A 24,818-nucleotide genomic window follows, 5' to 3' on the forward strand; every position below is an offset into this window, starting at 1 on the left:
TTTGGATCGGGGAAGAACTCTGACGAAGACTAGGTATCTGCCACCCAGCCACAAGGACGGTTCTAAACAAAAACTCAGTTGAATTATAGAAGAAAAGCAGTTGCCTTTTGTGCACATCAAAGATATAAACCGAGTTTTTCTTTTCCTTACCTGCTGAGCTCAACAAATATTTTTGAATGAAGATCAAACATGTAGCAAATGCACAGCTCTTCTCTGCTACCCTGATTTTATCCTGCCCTGACTTAATTTTCAGAGCACATTGTCCCTCTGACTAGATTGTCAATTGCTTGAGGGCAGGGACCTGATTATTCCATTTTAAATCCTGTGCACATATCCTGTACACAAGTGCCCTTTGCCTGGGTGTTCAGTTGAGTTACTATATAAATGCATGGAATTTTTCTCCAGGCTCCAAGATCAAAAAACTCCACTCCCCTTGTCCCCCCCCCCCCCGCTCCTCTCCCAACTTCTTAGATGGCAGAAGAATTCCCAAAGCCTGGAGCAGAAGGGGAGGAGGTAGACTTTAATGCTGTTCTCTGATGCTGCCGCTCAGCCCAATAAATGAGCCTGTTAGGATTTGAGACGTGTCTATTTCTGAAGATGGACTCGGTCCTGTTCAGTGGCCGTGAACCTTGGCGTAGTCTGAGGTTTGGAGCAAGGAGATCAGCTCATTACAGGATTCTGGCCATTCGAGGGCAGAGGGCACTAGGTTGCCGGTCCTGGGAGCCCCTGGAAATGGATGGGGCCAAGGACTTGGGGCTTCTCACAGATGGTGTCTTGGGTGCTCTTCAAGCCCCTGTCAGCTTGGGCACCCGCCCTGACCCAGACTGCCAGACCCCTTCCTGCAGCCTCTGCTCCAGCCTGCTGCCTGGCTACCGCGGTCACATGCCAATGTTTTATTCTGGGTCCCTGCAGTAAGACCTAACACATTCCACCCATGTGCCTGGCCTTTGTAGGTAGGGATTGTGTCTCTTGGCCTGTGTTTGTAAGTTATTCCCCGCACGTCTGTCCCATCTCTCTGGCCAGAAAGTCAGCGCCTGCCACTGGCTGGCCGCCTAGCTGTCTCCCTCGCTGGAGTCCCCACTGGCTTCCAGGTTGTCACTGTTTAAACACAGCTCTGCCACTGACTAGCCAGTGTCCTTGAGTGTATTGCCTAAGTTGTGGTGACCACACTGAGCATTGTCCCCTGACTCTACATCCTCTCTGGGCTCCCACAGCCCCAAGCTCCGGGCACTGACCGCCGGCCCACGTCCCCCACTGGGCGAGGCTCTCCTCTTCATCTCCCCGCACCCAGCACTGCCCCTGCCACTGAGTGGTGGCTCTTGCTCCTGCCCTGCCTTCCTCCTGCTCCCTCTCCTCCCTCCCCTCCTCCTCCCCACAAGGCTCTCTGGACACACAGACCCATCAGTGCCATTTCTCCCTCAGAGCCCCCTTCCCTTGCTCTAGGAAATGAAAAACACCAGGCAGAGATTGTGAGGTGCTCAGTCTTTTATTAAAACCAGGTGGATCACTCCATCCCTTGAGAAGGCACACTTATGTTCCCTGGGGCTGGGTGTGGCTGTGCCGCCCCAGCCCCACCCAGACCTCCTTCTCAGTGCACAGGGAACTTCTGCTGTCTTTAAGGGCGAGGTGATGGAGCCCAAAACAACTACGGCCCGAGTTTGGATTTACAGCTTGGGTTGGGGGTTCAAGGTGAGGGTGAGGCTGTGGGTCGGTTTGGAGGTTGGAAGGAATTGGGTTGGGGTTTAGGTGAGAGGAGAGTTAAGTCTGACCCAACTCTGCCGGCCGCAGTGAGCAGAGCCCTGCTTCTCCTGGCTCCCAAGGGGATGACTCTTCACAGGAAGCCGGGTCCCCAGGCATGTGAAATCACCTGAACACCGCCCCCCACCCAGGCCCCTCTTCCTCTCCCCCCTCCACCTCTCATACACAAAGCACACACTCAGAAGCAAACGCTATGGCTACAGGAGATCCAGTCCCCACCCTCCCCGGAGCCCTGGCCTGGGTGGGTGGGGTGAGGGGCGCTTGGGGGCTTAGCCCTGGAATCCCAGCTCCTTGTACTTGGCGGCCATGTCATTCCGGAAGAGTTCCAGGGCCTTGTTCATGGCTGCCTGGGCATCAGCTCCGAAGTCCCCGGGATGCTTGCTCTGCAGAACGTGGATGATGGCGTCCGAGATGAACTGCAGGGACAGGGACAGGAGGATGCTGGTCAGTGGGGCAGACAAACCAGGGGCCAGGTGGGAATCAGATCAAACCCCAGCTCCTCTACATCCCACGGCTGTTTCCTGAGCACTTACTAACTGCCAGGTGCACTTCTGTGCAGTCTCCATGGATTAACTCCTGTAACCCCCACAACCCTGTGAGACAGATGGGGAAAGCGAGGACCGTCTTGGGACAGACGAGGAAAGGTTAGGCCGTGTGCCCACGGCCATGTGGCCGGATGGGCTGGCTCATCTGCAACCCTCCTCAGCTGTGCTCTGGATGAGGACTCGACGGCAGCCAGGCATGGCCCCGCCACCATGGGGGCAGCCGCAAGGGAGCGAAATGTTCCTATCCCATGGTTTTATCCAGGATTTTACAATCAGAGAATCTAGAAAGAAACTATTTCCATTTGCATGCATTTAATTTTTGCATGTAATGGCTGAATATGGCGATTGCTTTAAACAGCCTGTTTGGGGGTGAGTAGGGGGCAGAACATTGTATTTTCTGTGCCAAGCAGAGAGCCGGTGCTCAGAAGTATTGGTGGGAGGGAAGGAGAGAGAGGAAGAGGAAAGGGAGCAGGCTGGCGGCTCGGCCCCGGGACCAACACCGTCACCATTTGCTCTGCCATCCACAAGGTCCTTACCAGGAAATGGAGACAGGCATCTCTACAGCATTGGGCTGTGAGTGTGTGTGTGTGTTTGTGTGTGTGTGTGTGTGTGTAAGAAACCACTGCACTTTTTCAGTGGTTTGTCAAGGTTTGATGCCAAGCACAACACCGGTCCATGGACCAAAGGGTGTCATTTTACTGAGGCCCAGATGGGGAAGGAGCCAGACTGAGGTCACGTAGCAAGTGGATGGCAGAGCTGGAATCTGCACCCAGGGGATCATGGACAAATGATGGCCAGAGCCAGGGACAGAAGCAGAGACGGCACCGCAGCTGAATTTGCCCATTTTCTCGGGCACCTGGGATGCAAGTGGCCAAAAGCAGGGCGGGAGGGGGAACACATGCTGAGGGCGGCCTCAGACGCACAAATCTCAACACCCAGTAAACCCTGCTTGGCTCAGAAACAGAGACAGCTCCACAAACGCCCACCGCTGGGCATTGATTTGGACATATGTTTATGTTCCCCTTTAATGTCATAAAGGCAACAAAACCTAGTGGGGGATGGGCTGACTTCAGGAAGCTTTGCTCAGGGATAACTTGAAGACCCAAGTTCCAGGCCCAGCTTCACCCTGACCTCCATGTAAAATGGGGGGCTCCTGAACCCATTGGGTCCCCCCACTCAGCCTTTCCTAAGTCAATGGCAGAGCCGCTAAGACTTCGCAAATTGTGGGCTGGGGCTGCTGGAAGATGGGAAAAGATGGTTGCCCTTAGCATGCAGCACGCTCTGTGGTCCCCTCACTTACAGGTGAGAAGGAGCAATTTCTTATGAAAGGCATGAATGAAGCTTCCATGGTGTGGGAAAGAGCAGACTGGGGATCCATCTTAATTATTTTGCAGGGTTCTAGTCTGCTAGTCGGTAGTGCTACCTTGAAGGCATCATTTTCTCTCTGAGCCGGAGGGAGGGGATCAGTCATTCAAGTTGTGCTGTAAGCCCCTCACTGAGGTTCACAGATAGGAGAGAGCCAGGCTCTGCCCTTGAGAAGCGTGTGTCCCGGCCAGGAGACAGCTGGGTAAAGGGTTACATTACAATACAGCCGGGCAGGCGCCATGGCCAGGATGAGGACTAATGCCTTTGTGGGGGAGGGCGGGCAGACGGAGCAGCTGACTGCCTTGTGGGCCAGAGCAGAGGAGGTGGCTTCTGAGCTGGGCCTTGGAGGAGAAACAGGGATTTGCCAAGAGAAATAGGGAAGCCAGGGACCATCACTCATGCAGAATCTCAGAGGCAGGACCGGCTCCTCCTGTCTGTGTTGCTGAGCGGGACAGGCTGGCAGGACTGTTTGTGTGTGATTTGGGGGCTGCTACATAGGGCTGCAGGGGGAAGAGGCTGAAGAGGATGGTGGTGGTTGTTCACGGGAGATATTATGTCACAAGGGACTAAAAGCTTGGGTTCCAGAGTACCACAGATCAGATTGTACTTCCTGGTGTATTAGCTGTGTGACCTTGGGCAAGCTACTTAACCTCTCTGAGTCCTGAGTTTCCAAATCAGAAAAATGGGGATGAGAAGTCTACCTGCCTAGGGCAGAGACTTTTAATTGCCTGCCTAATGTCCACTTTTTCTTTCTTCCTTGTAACGGAACACTGATTGGGTTTAGAGTGTCAATAGACTTCATTTCCCAGCTTTCCACGCAGATACGTGAGGTTTCTAACTTCTGGCCAATGAGATGTAAACAAAATTGTTCGATGAGATCTCCTTAAAAGAGAGCCTTCCTCTTTTCCTCCTGCTTGCTGTTTGGAACATGGACCGAATGACTGGAGCTACAGCAGCCATCTTGGACCATGAGTCAACTTTGAGAATGGACACTACATGCCAAGGATGGCAGCACAGAAAGAGCCTACATCCCTAGGGCTCCTACACCAGCTCTGGACTCCCTACTGCTGACCTTTTGTGTGAAAGGAAAAGACAGCATTGAATGCAGTTTCTAAACTCGTGGGGTAATCATGAGAATTCTACACAGTGACCCAGGCAAATGTTTATCATGGTCCATCCTAACCAGGAACTATCACCATTATCCTTACCAGCACTGCTGCACCAACCTGCCTGCTGCTCCCGTCCCCAGGGGTGATATCCACAAGGCCCTTTATCCCTCAGGTCCCTAGTGCTCCTTCCTGCTATGTCCCCTCCTCCCACTGGGTCTAGACACAGGACTCAAAGCTCAGGTTCTCCCCAACCTCTACTTCTCAGAGCATCACAGGAGGTTCAAACCAATTACTTATGCCTAGGACACCCGAGGCTCCCTCTCTGTAAAGATGCTCGAACTAATAGAACTAGCCTGCTGGCCACCCTCCCCTGTAATTGAGCCCCAGTTGCTGAACTCCTGTCATATAAGTCTTGTGTGTCTCCAACTCCCAGTGGCATAGGGGTTAGAAGTTGGGGTTCTGGAGGAATAAAGACCCAGTTTGAACCCCAGCTCTGTCATGTGCTGCCTCTGTGACCATAGACAAGCTACTTAACCTCTCTGTGCCTCAGTTTCCTCATCTGCCAAGTGGGTGTGATAATGGTACCCACCCGTGGAAAGAATGCAGGTTGTGCACCCAATGTCCACTTCTTCCTTGGAGACAAGATACTAATTCAGTGGAGAAATATGTTTACTCTCGGTGACCCAGGAGGAAGGAGAGTGGGTGACAGCCCATTTTACAGACGAGGAAACTGAGAGACAAAGAGGAAAGACATAGGTTCACTGGGCAAGTTAGTGGTTGGGCTGAGACTCAAACCCACATCTCATGCCTTTGGGGCTTCTCTTTAACTCCCATCCTCCCACCCATGCCAGGTCCCGCCGCCCACCTCCAGGTACTTGACGGGGATTTTGTGTTTGGTGGCGTGTGACTGGGCCAGGGGCTTCAGCTCAGCCTCATGATGCCCCTTCTTCTTGAGGATGCCCCCCAGGGCAGTGAGCACGGTGTTGCCATGCTTCTTCAGGTCCTCAGAGGCCTTCATCTCATCGGCGGTCTTCAGGTGCTTGAACTTGTCAAATTTCTCCAGGGTCTCGGGGTGCCCTGTAAAGAGCCTGTGGGCACAAGGTGGGCTGGAGTCAGACGCAGAGGTCTGGAGGTGGCCAGACTGGAGTTCAAGTTCACACTCCTCCCTGCCCCCACTTCCCAGCTGTGTGACCTTGGACCATTCACTTCACCTCTCTGTGCCTCAGCCTCTTCATGGGGCACACGAGGCCCTCCCTGTAGATGCGCCCTCGGGATTAAATGAGATCACAGGTGCTGAGGGCCGCACAGGAAGTGTCAGATAAACACTTGCTATTTTTATTTCTATCATCATCGTCTTCCTCTTCTTCATCATTACGGTGAAAGGTAAGAAGGAAAGACCTCTCTGTGTTGCCCTGCCCTCACCCCCATTTTCACGGTGTTGTTTGGCACATGGATGACTAAATGCCATCCTCGTGGAGCAGAAAGGGGTGGGAGCAAGGGGCCGAAGGACCCGGATTTGTTGAGCACTCGTTACATGCCAGGGCCTTGCTGGGCTCTGCATCTACACTTCCCTTTAGGGTCTTATTATTCCCATTTTACAGAGGAGGGAACAGAGGCTAAGAGATGTGAGGTCCTAGCTCCATACTGCAGGGCCAGGCTGCCCAAGAGCCAGACTGACATCAGGTCTGAATGACTCGGCAAGTAGTCCATGCAGGGGGCCATGTCTGCAGCTTCCTGCCTGGGGATCATCCTTCGGTCACTTAAATACTTCCAGCTTCAGGAGGCTCCCTACTACCTGTGAGAGCCATTCCACCCTAAGCAGCAATCAGGCTCAGAAAGCTCTTACTCATTTTGCTCTGACTTTCTACACCTCCCAATACCTCCCAGGACTGATGGTGAGGGTCCCTGGTGGGAACCACCTGTCCAAAGACCAGGTCCCTGCTCCTGCCAGGGACCCAGTGAGCTGGCCGCAGAGGCACACTGCCCGTTATCCTGAGCCACCACCCATAGCCTTGGACATCAGTCTTTCCTGCTGCAGGAAAGTAGGTGTCAGTTAGTGGAATTCATACCTGCCACTTGGAGTGGGGGTGATTCTCCCCATTTCACTTGTGGGCAAATGGAAGACCACGGAGGTAGGTGACTTGCCCAGGGTACCTGTCTGGCGTGACAGAGCCCAGACCCAAACCCAGGACTGAGTGGGTCTGCACTCACACTTGCTCCCTTGTGTTGCGCCCAGAAACCTTTGCAGGACTGATGCTGCCTGCCTGGCCTTTCCCTCCTCCTGTCTAATGGCTTTGCTTCATGTCTTGAAAGTTTCCTCTTTTATAGTTTCCTGGCTCTGCGACACCCTTAAACCTGACTGTGGACACGCTCCAGTGTGCACAAGTATCTCACAGCACATACCTGCACTCACACACATAGACACACACACACACACACATGCATGTGCCACATAGCATGGATAGGGAGCACTCCCTTCCCTACCAGGAGCACATCCCTCCTACTTCCCCAGAATGCCCAGGGCTGTCCACAGCCATGCCAATGTCACCACCTCATCTGGGGCCCCGGCCAAACCTTGCACATCACTGACACCTCACCCCTGACACCTTTCACCCAAGGGTCCCAGAGCTCCTGACAATTATTATCTGGTGACAATGATCCTTGAACTCCTGCCTGACAGATGGGAGACCAGCATTCACAAGTGAAGGCCTAAGGTCGGGACACTGGAGAGCAGAAGAAGGCCAAGGACTTGGGACCCAAGGTAGCCAGGGATCTCAGACATTTTGGGAGTCCCCCAGATGTCTGGGAGAAAGAACAGGGCACTGAGAATTATGGAAGCTGAGTTCTGTCCCCTGCTCTGCCTCCAGTGTGCTGTGTGACATTGAAGAAGTCACTCAGCTTCTCTGCGTCATGGCTCAACTATCAAACCAAGAGACTTGGTGTAACTGATTTCTCAGCCTCCAAATTCTAAGCCCCCACTTCACCCTCCACTCCTAGCACCTGTCAACCAGAGAGGGAGCCCAGATTTACCTTAAACAGTGCAGAAAAATTGGGCTAATGTGTGTCCACCAGATCATCCCGGCATCACACGGCTGTCTCCCTCCCATGGCCCCAAGTCCTGCAGCTGGGAGCCCCCAGAGCAGTCACAGAAGGCTGTCCCTGGATGTCCCCGACAGCGGTAACCCAGAAAACGTGCAGATGGGAGGCCCTCACCCTGTGGAGATGGGCGGAGGGCTTTTTCTCCAGTGTTTCAGAAGTGCTCACTCGTCCGGTGTTTTCATCGAAATCCTATCGTCAGCCTGCCTAGTTTATCCCAGGTCTGCAGGCAAGTCAGAGGGAAAGGAGACCATTTGCCAGCTGTCCTCTGAGCTGAGGCCCAAACAGGCAGCTACACAGAAGACGGAGGACTCTCACAGACCTGCACAAATCCTTCTCTTCTCCAGAACCAAAGAATCAGATGAGGATGGGAACTCATCTCTAGTGTGCCAAGACTGTGGGATGATACAGCACAGGGGTCCAGAGCAGGAATGCTGATCCATGCTGTCTGGATTTGAATTCCAGCTGTGGGACTTTGGACGAGTTACTTAACCTCTCTATTAAGTGTGGTGATCATAATAATATCTATCTCACAAGGTTGTTGTGAGGCTTAAATGAGTTAATATATGTGAAACACTTAACACGGGGCTTAGCAATCAGTGTGTACTATATAAATATTTGCTGTCCTCCACATCACCTCTACCACCATTATCACCACCACCATCATCATCTCCATCATCATCATGGTCACCACCACCATCATCACCATCATCTCTATCATCATCACCATCTCCATCACCATCATCATTGTCATTATCACCATCATCATCACCACCATCATCACCATCATCTCCATCATCATCACCATCTCCATCATCATCACCATCTCCATCACCATCATCATTGTCATTATCACCATCATCATCACCACCATCATCACCATCATCTCCATCATCATCACCATCTCCATCATCATCACCATCTCCATCACCATCATCATTGTCATTATCACCATCATCATCACCACCATCATCACCATCATCTCCATCATCTCCATCATCATCCTATCCATTACTGTCATCGTCATAATCGTTAGGACTAGGAATTTTTTATTTTGTCTGTAGCTGCCAACGGCTGGCTGAGACTCTTGAGCCATGTTTCCTCCCTGTAACATGAGAAGTATTGGCCACCAGCAGAGGCTTTCAAATTTTTCATGGCTCCAAAATCCTTTGTTCAAATGCAAAAAGAAATAAAGCAGAAAAGATCTGGGGGAAAGCAGGAAAGGCAGGGGGCTGGAGCCCTCTCAGCAGCCTCCTCCCTCCTAAGCCCCTGACTCCTGGAGTCAGAATCTCCAGCTGACCTTCCAGCTATTATGTTCTAGAACGTAATGATCAGTTACTTGCAGTGAAGCCCTCGGTGCTTTATTAACAGACTCAGCTGAACAGAATTTGCCCTCTTTTATTATCAGAGGAATGGGAGAAATAACCTTTTCAAGCTCAGTCAGAAAGCCCGGGTTCAGCATCCGGAGCAGAACCAAAAGGTCAGCTCTAAAAGGAGCTCTTTGAGCCCTGGGAGCTAGCATCCCCTCCCGTCCCTGCCCCTAGAACCCAAACTAAGAGGGCAGAACCAGCTGGCATGGTTTCTGCATGTCCTGCAGCTTAAGACGTGACAGGGCATCGGGCTCTCTGGGGCCTTCCAGGGGCCAGCAGTCTCCAGCATGATGTCTCACCCCTGGCACCCAGCCCCTGGCAGTTCCCTGCGACCCACCCCGGGAAGGGAGGAGATGTTTCCCCCATGACACAATACCCCAAGTCTCCTTCAAGATGCCCAAGTCACTGACTTAGGGCTGGCAGCCACCAGATCACCTTGGAAAGACCCCTGCTCTAGACACTGCTCTCCCACCTGAGACCCTGTCTCCTCTCCAAAAGCAAGGCAGGATTCTGGGCTCAGAGAATGCCAGGCATAAGAGTGGGCAGGGATCTCAGAAACTGTGTCAGGCAATCCCTTTCCTCAACAAATAGGGAAATAGGCCCAGAGAGGAGCAGTGACACGTCCAAGGTCACACAGCAAATAGGGGCCTGGGAGTTGATTCAACTTTGTGGGAGCCTTCTGTCCTTCTATCCAATTAGACAGGACCTGCTGCAGCCCCCAGAGCCAACCGACAGAGACAGAGGAGAAAGACACAAAGAAACACCTCAAGATGCCAGTTAGATTCAACAGAGAACTCGACTGTGCTTTCTCAAGCGTTTCTGGTGAGATTCACTGAGGGCTCGAACTCCAGATGACAGAGCTGGTAGAACCAGGCATTCTCCCCAGACATGGGACCTGGAAATAGGTGAAGCCCAAGGGAGACTGAAAGGGCATCTAAGTGGGAGAGGAAGATCTGCTCTGGCTCCCAAAGAGGGAGAAATTCATCTGTAAATGCAAGTGTGAAGGACAATCCGTTCACTTGTGGCAATCGGGGCCCGTTTTCTCACAGGTGTCCATATACCCCATTAGGTTTTTGACTGGCACTTCCCAGAGCATGAGAAGGGGCTAGGAGCGGAGGAGAGTCCATCGCCCTTTGGGAAGGAAGGCAACAGGGACATGAGATTCTATTTTCAAGCCACAAGCCATCCTCTATTTACAAAACTCAGAATTTTACGGGATTCTTTGTTGTTTGTTTGTTTGTTTGTTTAGGAACCTCTTGCTGTAGAAGGCAAGATGTGCTTGGACACATTTCTGAGCCCTCAAATTCAAGACACACTCAACATCAAGTCACTGAAGGGCCTCTGTCTTCTGTTTTCTAATTATAATACTTCAAAGGCCCCAAGTCTAAGCTTCATATATAATAGTTACCAATATCTTCTAGAACTCACTATATACCAGGAATTATTCTGGGTCCCTTACATGCATCATCTTATTTAATTCTTGTTTCCACTCTATAATGTAGACATTATTAGGATTTCCCCCCATTGCATAGGAGAAGAACTTGAGGATCAGAGAGGTTGTGTACCTTCCCAAAGGTCACACAGCTGCTCAGTGGCAGAGCCAGGTCTACAACTACACATCTCATCTTGAAGGTCATGTCTTAGCCTTGCATTTTACAGACTATAACGGACTTGTGACTCTGGGGTCTTCCTTCCCGTCTCAGGTCCTTTATGTCCTCACCCATTAAGTGACATGTCCAGACAAGATCACTCGGATCTCTCTGGTTAATTCTGCCTATAATTCTAGGATTCCTCTTGGTGGGCTCTAAGCATCCAGGAGTTTGCTTGTCAGGCTTCTCCTAGCTGCTGACACAGGTGTGGGATGGATCTCCTTTCCTCTCCTGACTCCAGCTCCTGACTCGTAAAAGCAAAGAGCTAAGTGGGGCTTTCAACAAACATAACTAACGCAGCCAACTGGTCAACCCCAAGGCACACACTCCATCTCGCAGGCAAACACCCCTGATCTTTGGGAAGCAGGTGATGGGGGCAATGGGATCTCTTCCTTTTACCTGATGAGGACCTCCTGGCCGTGGCCTGCGACATCAGCCTCCACCTTCCCCCAGACGTTCAGCACCAGCTGCCATTCCCCGTCGCTGAGCCCCATGGCGCTGCCTGAAGGAAACAAAAAGAGCAAGAGCGGACTGACTGGGTGTCCCGGCTCCGACAGCTGGGGTTTGAGGCCGCCTGGCTCCAAAGGGGTTTTATACCTTCCCAGATGCTTCACAGGGATCACTTGACAGCTGGCTCACTCTCTCTTTCCCCCTCCCCTGCTCCCCCCTCTGTCAAGCAGGGGTCTAATCTTTTCCCTTCTCTAGCCCTCACATGGAAGCTATTTTGGGGCGCGTGCCATTGTGGGGAGGCAGGACAACTCAGGCCACGGGGTGGGGGTGGCTGTGTGTATGGAAAGAGTGGGGAGGAGGTTGGGCCACTGTCTGGACTCTCAGAGGCCAACAGAAAGGGCATGACCAAGGCCAATGCCAACGGCCTGAAACCCAATGCCCCTGCTGTCAGCCATCCCAAGAGAACCTGTCATGTTTCTAAGCCTGGGCAGCAGGCTTCGTGACTGTCCCTGGGACGGTCCTGGCCCTTAGCAGTCCCTTTGCCCACCTTCCGCCCACTTTGCCAGGATGCCCCTCACCCGTCAGAGCGGTGGGAAGGGGTCTAGATGGTTTCTTGCTTCATAGCTGGGTGAACCCGGGCAGATCCATAACTCTTGGAGCCTGAATTTTCCCACTCCACCTAGAAAACTCCTAGCTTCATGGCTTTGCTCAAATACATCCCTCTGAAAAGTTTTGCTTGTACCCCCTCAAGGCGCAATTAATTGCCGGCTCTTTCCATTTATTTGTATATGTTCCTGTTGCACTGCTTACCTCAGTGCGTCATGTTTCTTTGTCTCCACGCCGGCTCTTCCATTAGGACCATAGCAGCCGACACTGACAGAGACCACCGGGTGCCAGGCCCTATTCCAAATCCTCTACGTGTGTAACTCATTTAATCCCCCTACCACCCTACATGATAAACACTGACATCACCTCCATCTAATGGAAGGGACCTTAGGGAAATCTGCCACAGACTGATGGAAGAGCTTGGACTTGAGCCCAAGAAGTCCACACTCCTGAACACCTTACTCCAATTGTCTGCGGGCACAGGCTTTGTTTCATTCATTTGTGTATCTCTTGGACCTTGCACAGTGCCTGGTATCAAGTCTGAACTGAATAAATGTTCATTGGATAAGAAGATGGATGGCCTTGCAAGGAAGGCAAGTGGAGGATGATTGGCCTTTATTTCACATCCTTCTATCATCCATCCATCCATCTATCATCCATCCATCATCCATCTATCATCCATCATCCATCCATCTATCTGTCATCCATCCATCTATCATTCATCTACCGTCCATCATCCATCCATCTGTCCATCATCTATCCACCCACCCATCACCTACCCACCCAACCATCCATCATCCATCACTCATCCATCATCTGTCCATCCACTTGTCCATCATCCCTCCATCCATCCAACACACGGTTACAGAGTACCTACTCTGTGTCAGAAATTGTGCTACTTGCTGAGGACACAGAACCAGATCAAACACAACCTGGTATTCATGAAACAGTCCCCTAGGGGAGATAAGTAAGAGCAATAAAATGACAGTACAGTTCACTTAGTGCTATGATCAAGGTGTGTATATATATATATACTTTTTTTCCTGTGCAAATCCTTTATCAAAGCAACAACCAAAATACAGGATGGTTTGCATGGTTTTTCGGTTTCTTTTGCTACTAGATCAACGTAAATAATAGTCATTTGTTTACATCTTTAAGTTATTTTTTTAAGTGAACATTTATAATTCACAGATCAACAGACTCCTCCTTCCATCTGCATAGAACTTTACAGCTTACACAGTGCCTCCTTGGGCAGGATTATATCTAATCGTCACAATGATGCAAGGCAGCAAGCATTACCCCATTTTACAGCTAGGAACCATGAGACTCAGAAAGGATAAGCAAGCGTCCTGGCTATCCTGGGTCTGTACTGGACATGCCAGTTGTGACTGCCCCACATATATAGCTCATTCGAAAGACAACTGCCCTGCCCGACCCCCCACAGTCATGTCCCTCCCCCAAACCTGTGGCTAGTCACAGCTGATTGGACTGGGGCTAGAATCTAACCTGAGGCAGCCAATGGCAAGGCTCTGTCAAACAGCCAATGTTTATTAGCTACACCAACCAGATTCTCTTCAAAATGTGACGGGGATGTCTGGCAACAATTGGCTAGGTGGGAGGGAATACAGAGTCAAAGAGGGTTTCATGGGTAAGAATTCCAGCACTGGGTAAGACCCCCGTGCAACCGTGGGTCTCCATTCTGATCTCTGTGAAGTCTGCTCCAACTTTCTGAGGACCTATACTGTGTCAGGCCCAGGATGCAAGGGCAAGGCGACTCTGGGGTAGTCTGCCCAGGGCCCGGCCTCTACTCCTGGTCTCTTGCTAGAGGGTGAGCCCAGCAGCGTGGGGAGAGAGGACAGAAGAGAGGACGCGGCAGCCAGCTGACCCCAGCCCGGGCTGTCCACTGGGGCACAACGGTGACATCACTGAATGAATCGGCATCACTGGGTTCTGATTTAAACCATCAGCTCTGGTAATGCTGTTTTTAAACACCCCCCAGCCTGTGTCCTCTTGAGACTCTCGGAGCAATCCTGAGGGGCTGGCGGGGCAGGACTGCCATCGCCCCACCTGGCTGGATGGAAGCAAAGGCTTGGAGAGGTTCAGCACCTGCCTGAGGCTGGTGAGCTGCAGAGCTGGGACTGAAACCTGAATCCACAGCTCTTTTCCTATCTCCAGCCTCCCGAGCTGTCTGGGGACTGCCTGAGTACTTAAAATCTCATCAATTCGTCACCGGTGCAAAAGTGTTTAATATGAAGCTGTCACCCCCTTGGCAGGCACTCCCGTTAACTGGCAAGTTCATGGAAACCCGAGGCTTTGAGGTTGATGAACCTTTTAAGTTTTACCTTTTAAGCTAATAGAAGGGAACCAACATCTGCTTGAACTTACACATCTCTACAACAGAACAGACGGTACCTAGCAGTTGCTATGGCTACCTGGAGTCGCCAATTTGTTTGGGGGCTATAATTATTCCTGTGACAGCCTTCAAATAGCCAGGGCAGGGAAGCTGGAGATGCACAGAACAGGAAAGCCAGGCTGCCTTTGCATGCAAAACTTCTTTTTTTTTAAGATTTGGCCCCTTAATTTTATTCTTTTTTTTTTTTTTGGAGGGGGGTTAGGTAATTAGGTTTATTTATCTATTTTAATGGAGGTACTGGTGATTGAACCCAGGACCTTGGGCATGCTAAGCACAAACTCTGCCACTGAGCTATACCTTCCCCCATCACGTGCAAAACTTTCTGCAGCCTTAACACTTGCATCTCATGTACACGCACACAGGCACCCACACACAAACACGGGTGGGTTAGTTTGACCCCCAAAGGAACAGAGCTGAATCCCACCAAGTGAGACCTGCCCCCTCCTCTTTCTTCCTTTCATATCACAGAATTCTTTGAATGTGAAATTCTGAGACTTGCAGAATCATCCCTCCAGCCTTCAAATTCTGGAGATTTGAGATCTCAGAATTAAAATGAAAGAGAAATCTAGCCATGGGTTCTTGAAGCTAACAGAGGCCTTCCATGGTATCTTGTCCAAGTTCCCACTAAATGCAGGAATTCTCCCTACAGATCATCATCTAGCACCTGCTTGAATACTCCTAGGAGCAGTGACCTCACTACCTACAACTTTAAAGAGTCTTCTAATCAAACCAAAATATGCCTTCTTGTGGTCCTCACTTCCTTTTTCTGGCTCTGCAGGCTCCTTGGGGATGGAGAGGACCCGCCGAATCTCTCTCACCAGGGAAGATGCAGGCTCACCTAAGACTTTTCTTGTCCAGACTACCCACCCCAAGGTCAACAGAACACCCTCTCCTGGCAATGTAAGCTAGGAGCCTGCCTGGTGGAAAAAGATCTGTTCTCCATCTTCAGTGTCTGGTGACTCTCACCTCTTGTCACACATATATACAGAGAGAACTCTCTAGCAAGGGGCTCCCGGCACCTCCCTGCACGGGTTCGAGTCCCCAGGTGACTGTGCACCAGGCCCTCTCTTCCAAAGGCTGCAAGTCCAATCTAGGTGACCTGAGAATTTGACAACCCTTGTGTAGCCAGCAACTCCCCTCAGTGAATCTGGGGGGTTACACTTTAAGACTTCACCCATGGGGGACCAAAGCCGGGAAGAAAGAGCACTTTGGATCTTCAAAGCTTCGGGTCCCCTCAACCCTGACCACCTCCCTTCCTCCTCCTGCTCTTCCTGGGAGCTGCCCTTTGGAGGCCAGCCCGGGCAGTGCCTCCCTCCCCTCTCCCTGCCAGGTCCCCCCAGCTCGGCTTGTTCCTTCCTGGCAGAGTCTGCCTCCTGGACCAGCGCCAGGCCAGACTCCGAGCAGAGCTGAGGCCTGGAGCCTGCAGGACCTGCCGAGGTCATCGACCGGGTGGCAGGACCCCCAGGCTGGCCCCAGACCCGTCTTGGGCCCACCACCCGTTCCTCCCAGCCCCTCAGGGCCTTCATACTGACCACGTCTCCCCTACTGCCCAGTTGTCTTCCTGGAGCCTCCAGCCAAGCAGCGGGCTGGGGGCGGGGAGAGGTGTCTTATAGCAGCTGGGGAGACGGAAAGAGAACTAAAAATACAGTTTATATGGCACGGCTCCTCCTCTGCCTGGAGGCCCAGAGGGGCTTGCTGGAGGGGGGATGGCAGGGACATCAGGATCCCAATATCCCAGGCAACAGGTGTGGCCAGGGACACCAGCCCACCTCCCCCTCCTTTCCCTTCCCAGCCTCTAAGGCTTGGAGTCACTCCTCCAGCTCTGCCTTCCACCTGTCACCTGGATGAGCCTAAACCCATCTCCACATCCCCAAGTCCTTCCTCCTCCAACTGGCCCATCTCCCAGAAACAGCTCCCCCTCCAGGAAACTCCCTCCCACTCCTGCCCTCCTTTCTCAGAAGATGTGCCCTCTCCCCCCTCACCCCTTGGGCTCCATATGGGTGCAGCCTTCTCATCTCTCTCTGCTTTTGGGGTGCATCTCCCTATTTCTACCCTGTGAGCTTCCTCAGAGGTGGGAATACAAAACCGCAGACACAATGCACTCCAGCGGCACTGCCTCTCCCAGCAGCTCTTTTCTATACACATTTTTATAAGCCCCATTCTTCCCACATGGGGAGACTGAGGCAGAGAGGTTAGGTTGCCAAAGGTCACACAGCTAGGAACCTCCAAACATGAAATTGGAAACCAGGGAGTCTGGTTTCAGGGTGTGAGCTTCCCAGTTAGGAACTGGGCTAGCTTTGGATCTTTCCTCTTCCCCCTCTCACCTTTCTGACAGCACCTAGCAGAGGGCTGGGTTAATAAGCTCTCTGAATTGTTTATTTTATCGACCTGAGTCCATCCTGGCTCTGGGCTTCCTAGAGGTGAAGGCAAAGACAGTTGTTGGATGACCACCGGGAGGCCCTGCTGCCATCTAGTGGCGACGAGGAGGAACGCCTCCACCCTGGCTCCCCCGCCTCCCATCGCGTTCCTTTGTTCCCTCCACCAGCCAGCCAGCCGCCAGGACAGGCGTATTTTATCTATCTTTCTATTCATGGCACCGACCAGGGACGGCTATCCAAGTTATTAAAAGATGAATAAGCCATGGTCCCTGCTCTCAAGGACTCAAAGTTGAGTGGAGGAAACATCCCAGGGGGATATGGAACGCAACAGAGATTTGAGCAAAGAGCTATGGGCGGATGGGGAGGCAGCCTGAGGTCTACATGGAGATTTGTTGGCAGAGGTGGCAACAAGGCTGGATCTTAACGCATGATCGGGCTCCTGCAGGGTCTCTTAAGGAGCAGTAACAAACTATGTGTGCAAAATCCCAAGTGATACAGGGGAGGCATGGGGAAAGGGGTGCTCTGGGGGCAGGGTGAGGTCACCTGAGGGTCCTCCTGCACCAGAATCAGGACGGGGGACTTAGAGCTGGCAGTTCTGCTGCACAAACACTCATGCTCACTTGGTGCCAGGCTCTGTTCTGTGCCCCCAGGGAGACCAGTGATCCCTGAGCTTTAGGGGTGATGGGAGGGAGGGTTGAGTAAACACATGATGACAGCACTTTGTGATAAGGACAGTAACAGAGACAGTTCAGCATAGACTTAATGCCTTTGGAATCAGACATCGGGATTCGGCGCTTGGCCCCACCATGTATTACTTTTTGAGCCAAGGAAGGTATAACTTTCCAGGTCTTTTGGTTTTGTATCCATAAAATGGGAACTTTGAAAAGGATGACCTATCTCAAATGTCATGAGAATTAAAAGAGGGAGTGCATGTACAGGACTCAGTGTGGTGCCTGGTTTATAGCAGTGCTCAAGAAGTGTTCTCTGTGATATAAGGTGACAAAGGAGTCATAAAGGAGAAAATAGTTACCTCCACCAAGGAACATGCAGCAGAAGAGGTGATGTCTGAGCATGACTTTGAAGGGTCAGTAGGGGTTTGGTAGGAGCAGAGTAAGGAAAGGATATGCCAGGCACGGGGACCAAAACATTCAAGGACATGGAAGTTGGTGTGTTAGGACTAGGTTTGGTTGTGGGTGACAGAAAATCCAAAATAACGTGGCTTTAACAAGAGAATATTAGTTTCTCTTTCATATAGAAATCCAGAGGTAGTGGTCCAGGGCTGGTAGGGCACACAACATGTCAGCTTCAGTCTACTTTAGTGCACTGCCATATTACATACACAGATGGCCTCCACCTCCTGAGGCAAGATGGCTGCTTTAGTCCAGCCATCATATCATCATTCTAACCAGCAGAAAGGCAAAGAGTTGAAGAAGGTTGTGTCCCCTACCTTTAAGGTCACTTTCCAGAAGTTGTAATCAGTACTTCCTGTCACTGTATGGCCACAATTCTCTGCAGGGAAGGCTGGGAAACACTGTCTATATCCATATGGCTGTATTTCCAGATGAAAATCGAGAGTTCTGTAACATAGAAACGTGGGATTAAAAACTAGAAATTTCTGCCACAGGAATTGTAAAGAGCATATAAAGATGCAGGAAAGTACAAATAATTTTGGCATTTCTGTGGTGAGAAAAGAGAGGGAGAGAGTGATGGAACATGGGTCAGAGAAACACATGGAGGCCAACCCAGAATGGCCTTGGGAGCCACGGGATTTAAGATTTCTCCCTAGGAGAGAGCTGTGAATGGATTTCAAGAACGGGAGGGCCATGGTCTGATTCGCTGTCCTAGAAACACCACACTAGTTGCAATGGGAATGATGTAATGGGGGGGGGTGTGCAACGTGGAGGCAGGAAACATTTCTCCCCAACATTTTATTCTGGAAGTTCTCATACATGCAGTAAAGTTGAAAGAATGTTAGGGTGAACCTCATACGTATACCCACCCCTGAAACTCTACCACTGCTATTTTACTAAACCAGTTTTACCACGGATCTCTCCATCCCTCCATGCCTCCAATCTTTCTTATTTGTGTGCCATTTCAAAGTAAACTGTAGACACCTGTCCATCCACTTCTTCCTAAATACATGTATGAGTGTCATTAACGAGAGTTACACATTTGCATTTTTTCTTTTGACATTAAATTTACGTGGAACGAAATGCGCGCGTCTGAAGGGTACCCTTGCTGAGTTTTGATAAATGCGCACACCTGTGTAACGCGAATCCCTATCAAGATACAGGACATTATCATCACCTCCAAAGTCCCCACATGCCCCTTCCCATCTCAGTCCCCGCCCCCGCCACCTCCAAGAGGCAACCGCTGTCCTGATGATTTCGTTTTCATAAATCACAGATTGGTTTGGGGAAGGGAGACCTTTCAAAGCCTGCTGTGGAGCCCACGTCTGCGCTGAGAAAGAGGCTGGGCAGAGTGGTAACGAGAAGAGGGGACAGGCTCTGCAGGGGAGGCTGGGGAGAGGGGGTGAGCTGTGAGCCCAGCGCAGCGCCCCCAGCGGGAGTCGAGTTTCTTCTGGCTGAGCGACCGGGCAGATGGTGGCGCTATTTACTAAGGCGGGCCTGGTACCCGGGGGGAAGGGCTGGATGAGTCTCCCTTGGGACCGTAGCATCTGGAGCGTCGGTGGGACATCTGTCTAGCAGGCGTAGGGATACACATGAATCCCCGAGGTGGCATGGGGGAAGTGGTGTTTCTCCAGCATCTTCACAGGATTCAGGATGCTCACTCACAACACTCTAGGAAAGGCAGAGGGGCCCCTCCTCCGCTGGCCCCTTGCTTTCCCCAAGGCAGCCAAAGGCAGCCAAGGGTGGTGGAGAAGACACAGAGGTGGTTCATTTCGATTGGCAGGACCCTCACTGCAGAGGGGTTGGAGTCAGCGAGGGGTGAGTCCACCCTTACCCCTCCTTCCTTCCTCTCTCCCCAGCATCCTGTGGCTTTCCAAAATTCTTCTCCCCCCCCCCTTTTTTTTTTTTGCAAGGGTAGGTAATCAGATTTACTTATTTTTTTTTTCATGGAGGTACTGGGGATTGAACCCAGGACCTCATGCATGCTAGGCAAGCACTCTACCAGTTGAGCTGTAACCTCCACCACCCCTCCCCCTTTACAATGAACCAAAGCCCATGTCTTAGTTACTGAAATTTCCTACAGGGAGGGGGCCGTCAGGTCTGCTTCCCCCGAGAGGGCAGTGAAAACGCAGAAACAAGGTGAAACCTGGGCCCACAGTCCCAGACTGCAGCTGGGCCCCCCTAGTCTAAAATCAGGCACAATTCACCCCAGGAAAGACTGCTTTCTTTCTTAAAACCCCATTTGGTTGACAGGAGATATTCCTAGCCTTCCCATCCGCGCAACTTGGACTTCTTCCCTGGGGATTAATGCCCTGACAGATTCTACTAAGAGAGGCCTTGCCCCTACACCCACCCCCTCCTGGAGTTGCAGCCCAGAATATCCTGAATTTATCTGGCCATTTGGAGAACTGCCCCAAGGGCTCAGTTTGCTCCATTAGACACAGGGTCAGAACGTGAGCTGCCGGTATAGAGGAAGGTGCAGAGATTACCCCAGATACCATCCCAGGAGACTGTGTGAAGGAAGAAGAGAAGGACCTCAAGGAACACTCCAACATTTAAAAATTTGGAAGGGGAAGAGGGGGTGGAGAAGCGAGGATGAATATTGAAGACTTCTTATGCATTAGACCTGGGCAAGGTCTGAACCGCAAATATAGATGCATTCGTGTGTCAGAGCATTAGCTGCTGTAACAAACAGCCCCCAAATCTCAGTGGCTTATTAGTTCCTAGTAGTGGCTGCATGGGCTTGGTTCTCACTCACCTCACCAGCCAGTGCAAGCTGGGGAGAGGACTCTGCTCCACACAGCCATTCAGGGACCCAGGCTCCGTCTCCAAGGACTTCAGAGACCTCTGATCCCTCCGGATCCAGCAGACAAACATCAGAAGGGAGAAGTGAGGGGGAGAGGTTTTAGAGGCCACACCTGAGAGCGAGGCACACCGTTTCCGCCCCTATGCCATCAGCCCGATCACAGCCACTTGGAGGAAATGAAACGTCTGTGTGCCTGGGAGAAAGTGAATCGGGCTCGGAGGACACATGGCATAGTGTCTGCCACAGTCACGGCCTGAGATAATAAAATGTTTCATAAGCTAGTGGAAAGACAAGGACGAGGAGTTGGGAATGAGCATTCCTATGAAGCACGTTTTAATACCTCATCGAGCTTGGAGTGGAAGCTCAGTGTTTGTTAGGGCCGTTTGGATGAGTTCTATCACCACTGATGAAATGCTTACACGGTGGGAAGACGGGCAGGTGAAGGGCGGGGGAGAGGGTCTGCGCCCTCTGTGATGATGAGACAGTCATTCTTCAAAGGACAGGGGACATATCGGAATAGGGAGCTGAAAGATGCTCAGAGATGGTGAGGGGAGCAGGAGTGCATATGGAATATTCTGGAAACCCTAAGAAGACCAGTTTAGCCGGGTCAGAAGTTTTGTGAAGGGGATTGGTCACGGATGACGCTGGAATGTGGGCTGGGAGCGGATCAGGAATGACTTTGAGCTGTAAGAATCTTGGCGGCTCTTCAGCAGTGGTTGTGGCTTGGGGTGGGGTGGGGTGGGGGAGAGGAGCTCCCAGCCCTCTGGGGTGAATCAGCCGGTCAGTTAAAATGAGTCACGATGGCCCAGCAGAGAGAAGCCAAGGCAAACAGTCGTGCTAGCTCGGATGGCCGCGGGGGGTTGCTTCTCTGGGGAGGCTTTGGACTGGGGGAGCTCAGAGATGGAGCAGGTGCTCTGGCCTGGCCTGGAACTGTGTTCGGGCTGTTGGGGCCACACCTTCATGTTTCTGACCTCAGCAGCAGCAGGAGGGCGTGGGGGCAGTTTAGCCCAACTCCCTGATCAGCACCTCTTGGACCACCTTGGCCTGGAGTGGTCTCCCCTTGCACCTTGCCCATTCCTCCTTCTCGGAGGTCTTCCTCACAAATAAGACCAGATTCTAGACTCTCATACTTGGCCTAGGTAGCAGTAGCCACCATTGTGATTGTAAACTGCATGATGGTTGTAAGATTTTAAAATAATGTATTATTCAGTTGGTCGTATCCAAGGGCCCATCTCCCATCTACCTTCTCCTCCCATATACCTGGGTACCATCTTCAAGCAGAGAAAGTGCAGTGGTGGTTAGGAGTGAGTGTGTGTGTGTGTGTGTGTGTGTGTGTGTGTGTGTGTGTGTGTGTGTAACCAGAGATACAAACAAGAGGAAAGATTGAGATCCCAATAATCGGCTCATCTAATTTGCACCCCCCTCAACACACACACACAGAGCAAGGGTGCTTATAAACAAGAGGCAGTGTAAGTACAGGGGTTAAGGGTATGAATTCTGGAACCAGACTAGTAGGTTTGAATCCTGGCTTCACTGCTTGCTTGCTGTGTGACTTCAGGGAAGTTCCTTAATGTCTCTGTGCCTCGGTTTCTTCATCTGCTGATTGGCCATCTTAACAGATCCTGCCTCGTAGGGTGAAATTTAAACTAGATAAAAACCCTTAAAATATGCCTGGCACAAAATTGAGTAAACACTCCATACATGTGTGGGCTGTTATTCTCAGTTAAAAAAAAAACAACACCTTTTTTCAAACATCTGAATTGAAATGGTTAGACTGTTGACCATGTTATATAATTAATGAAGATTCCTCTCTGATGGACTGGGAAGCCCATGAGAGTGAGTCTTGTATTTCTGTGGTCGGGTACAAGGCCAAGTTCCTGCTCATAATAACAGCTATGCCAGCCCCACTCCAAGCACCACACCACACCACACACAGGCACGGCTAGCCTGCTGGGCCCAGCACAGCTCACAGTCCTCTATATGCAGAGGCTCACTTAATTCTCAGGACCACTGTAAGCAGGTGTCAGGTAGGGTCTATCTACCAGGGTCAGGTAGATAATGGATGGAGCAACGCTTTGTAAACTGTAAAGTACACAACTTGTGAGGCCGTCAACACTTAGGACCTCTTCCCCAAGGGCCTAGGATCCCGTCCTACTGTTGGCTTAGCTGGAGTGCCTTGGGAATATATCCCGTGTTCTAGAACTTTCCCTCCACTTGCCCCTCTAGCAAAATGTAGTTGTCTTGGGTATCATTTTCCTTTATGATCTGTCTTAATGGTCACTGGTGGAATTCAACCCCTTCCACCTCCCTGCTGAGAGATTTTGTTTCAACAAAGGCCAACACAGGCTTGATATCGAACCCCAAAGAAAGACTCCCTACTCCCAGTCTATCCTGGACTGGACTCTGTGACATTCCTGTGTTGTGTCTTGTGGATGCATCTGTCCCCACCCATCCCCAGCTGTGCAAAGCCCGTCCTTCTCACATGGTACTTCCTCCAGGAAGACCTCCTTGCTGAGCCCCAGCACTGTGTAGACACCTCCCTCCAGGCCCCCCTCCTCTTCTTTCCAGCTGAATACTAAATATGGCCCTGATTATAGCTTCAGGGGAAGAAAGATTTTATCCATTGATTGATTGATTAATTGATTGACTGAGTTACTCATTCGTTAATTTGCTCAACAACATTTGTGGAGTACCTCTTCCTTATCAGGTACTGTAGCACTTCAAGGGTGAAGAGAATTACCCTGGTTTCTGAAGAAGAGGAGGAGAGTGTTAGCTACAGGGAAGAAGATGAACAAAGGCATAGCTGTGCAGAAAATCGGACCGGGCTTAGGGAGCAGGGAGTGGCTGGATCATAGGGTGCAGGGTGGTAAGGAATGTGAGGTCAGGCTGGACAGTGGGCAGGATCCAGCTGTAGAGAGCTCTGATATCATGGCCAAGTCCTCACCATCCTCCAAGGCCTGACTCAAAGGCCACCCCCTCCAGGAAGCCCTCTGTTGTAGACTTTTATTGTCTTTGCCCCTTTCCTTCCTACTGAGAACTCATTGCATTTGGCTGAGTACAGTCATGGTTCAGAGATGGGCATGATATCCTGGCTAGACAAATCAGATTCTTCTCTGGAACTTTTCTGCCAGACCTCTTGCAGGGACATTGCCAAATAAGGAGGATGTGAACCTGGGGCAGCTGGTGTCCTCTGGCCTGAAGAACAAAATCAGAGACAGGAGAACCAAGAGATATAGTGAGATGGAGCCCTGATGAATTTTTCTGAGCTACTGGATCCAACCATGCCTGAAGCCAGTTATACTCTGGATCTCCCAGTTACATGTATTCAATTATTTGTTCATTAAACAAATAGTTACTAAATACCTACCATGTTAGCATTCTTCGGAGAGATAGAACCAATAGGATATTATATATATACTCATATATGTATATGAAGAAATTTGTTATAAGGAATTAGCTCAAGCAATTACGGTCTGTGAAGTTCCACAATCTGCACTTGGTGAGATGAAGACCCAGGAGAACCAATGGTGAGGTTCCATTTGGAGACCAAAGACCAGGAGAACAGGTGGTGTAAGTCTCCAATGGCAGGAGGAGACCAAAGTCTCAGCTCAAGCAGTCAGGCTGAGAGCAAATCCTCCCTTCCTCCACTTTTCCACTATTTTCAGATCCTCAACATATTGGGTGAGGCCCACCCACACTGGGGAGGGACATCTGATTTACTCAAGGCTGTGAATCCAAATGCTAATCTCATCAGGAGACACCCCCACAGACACACTCAGAAATAATATTTAACCAAATATCTGGGCACCCTGTGAGCTTGTCAAGTTGATCCATAAAATTAGCATCACACCTGCTATGTGCAAGGCACAATTCTAGGTAGTGGAAGTATAGCAGTTAAAAAGAAGACAGGGAGAGGGTATAGCTCAAGCGGTAGAGCGCATGCTTAGTATTCACGAGGTCCTGGGTTCAATTCCCAGTATCTCCTCTAAAAATAAATAAATAAACCTAATTACCTCCCTCTGCCCCCGCCAAAAAAAAAGAAGAAGAAGACAGAGATCCCACGTAGTGGAGATTACATGGTAGTGGGGGAGGGTGCGGATAGAAAGACACTAAATAAAATAAATAATTAAAATAGCATGTTAA

The 24,818-nt window shown here is 50.9% G+C and overlaps 1 protein-coding gene across 2 annotated transcripts; it reads right to left on the bottom strand.

Moving 5' to 3' along the window:
• Positions 1-1,847: 1,847 nt before the first annotated feature.
• Positions 1,848-20,696, bottom strand: MB (myoglobin). Of its 2 annotated transcripts, XM_072973941.1 has the most exons (5): positions 20,628-20,696; positions 18,187-18,316; positions 11,292-11,394; positions 5,643-5,865; positions 1,893-2,174 (listed from the first exon to the last, which is right to left on the bottom strand). In XM_072973941.1, exons 3-5 carry the CDS (start codon positions 11,384-11,386, stop codon positions 2,028-2,030), a joined length of 465 nt encoding a protein of 154 aa, XP_072830042.1. In that variant the 5' UTR covers positions 11,387-11,394; positions 18,187-18,316; positions 20,628-20,696; the 3' UTR covers positions 1,893-2,027. The 2 variants fall into 2 exon arrangements, with proteins under 2 accessions (XP_006207094.2, XP_072830042.1); XM_006207032.4 differs by lacking the exons at positions 18,187-18,316; positions 20,628-20,696 and having other exon boundaries at positions 1,848-2,174; positions 11,292-11,458.
• Between the last annotated feature and the right edge of the window lie 4,122 nt (positions 20,697-24,818).

The sequence above is a fragment of the Vicugna pacos genome, chromosome 12 (genome assembly GCF_048564905.1).
Source record: "Vicugna pacos chromosome 12, VicPac4, whole genome shotgun sequence".
Taxonomy (NCBI): Eukaryota; Metazoa; Chordata; class Mammalia; order Artiodactyla; family Camelidae; genus Vicugna; species Vicugna pacos.

What these genes read in the sequence shown, in the direction of transcription:
- MB (XM_006207032.4), bottom strand. Translation starts at nt 11,386, where the DNA reads ATGGGGCTCAGCGACGGGGAATGGCAGCTGGTGCTGAACGTCTGGGGG. An exon ending in GGCCAGGAGGTCCTCATCAG is followed by an intron (nt 5,866 to 11,291) that starts GTAAAAGGAAGA and finishes TTGTGCCCACAG; the next exon opens with GCTCTTTACAGGGCACCCCG. An exon ending in TCCCCGTCAAGTACCTGGAG is followed by an intron (nt 2,175 to 5,642) that starts GTGGGCGGCGGG and finishes CTGTCCCTGCAG; the next exon opens with TTCATCTCGGACGCCATCAT.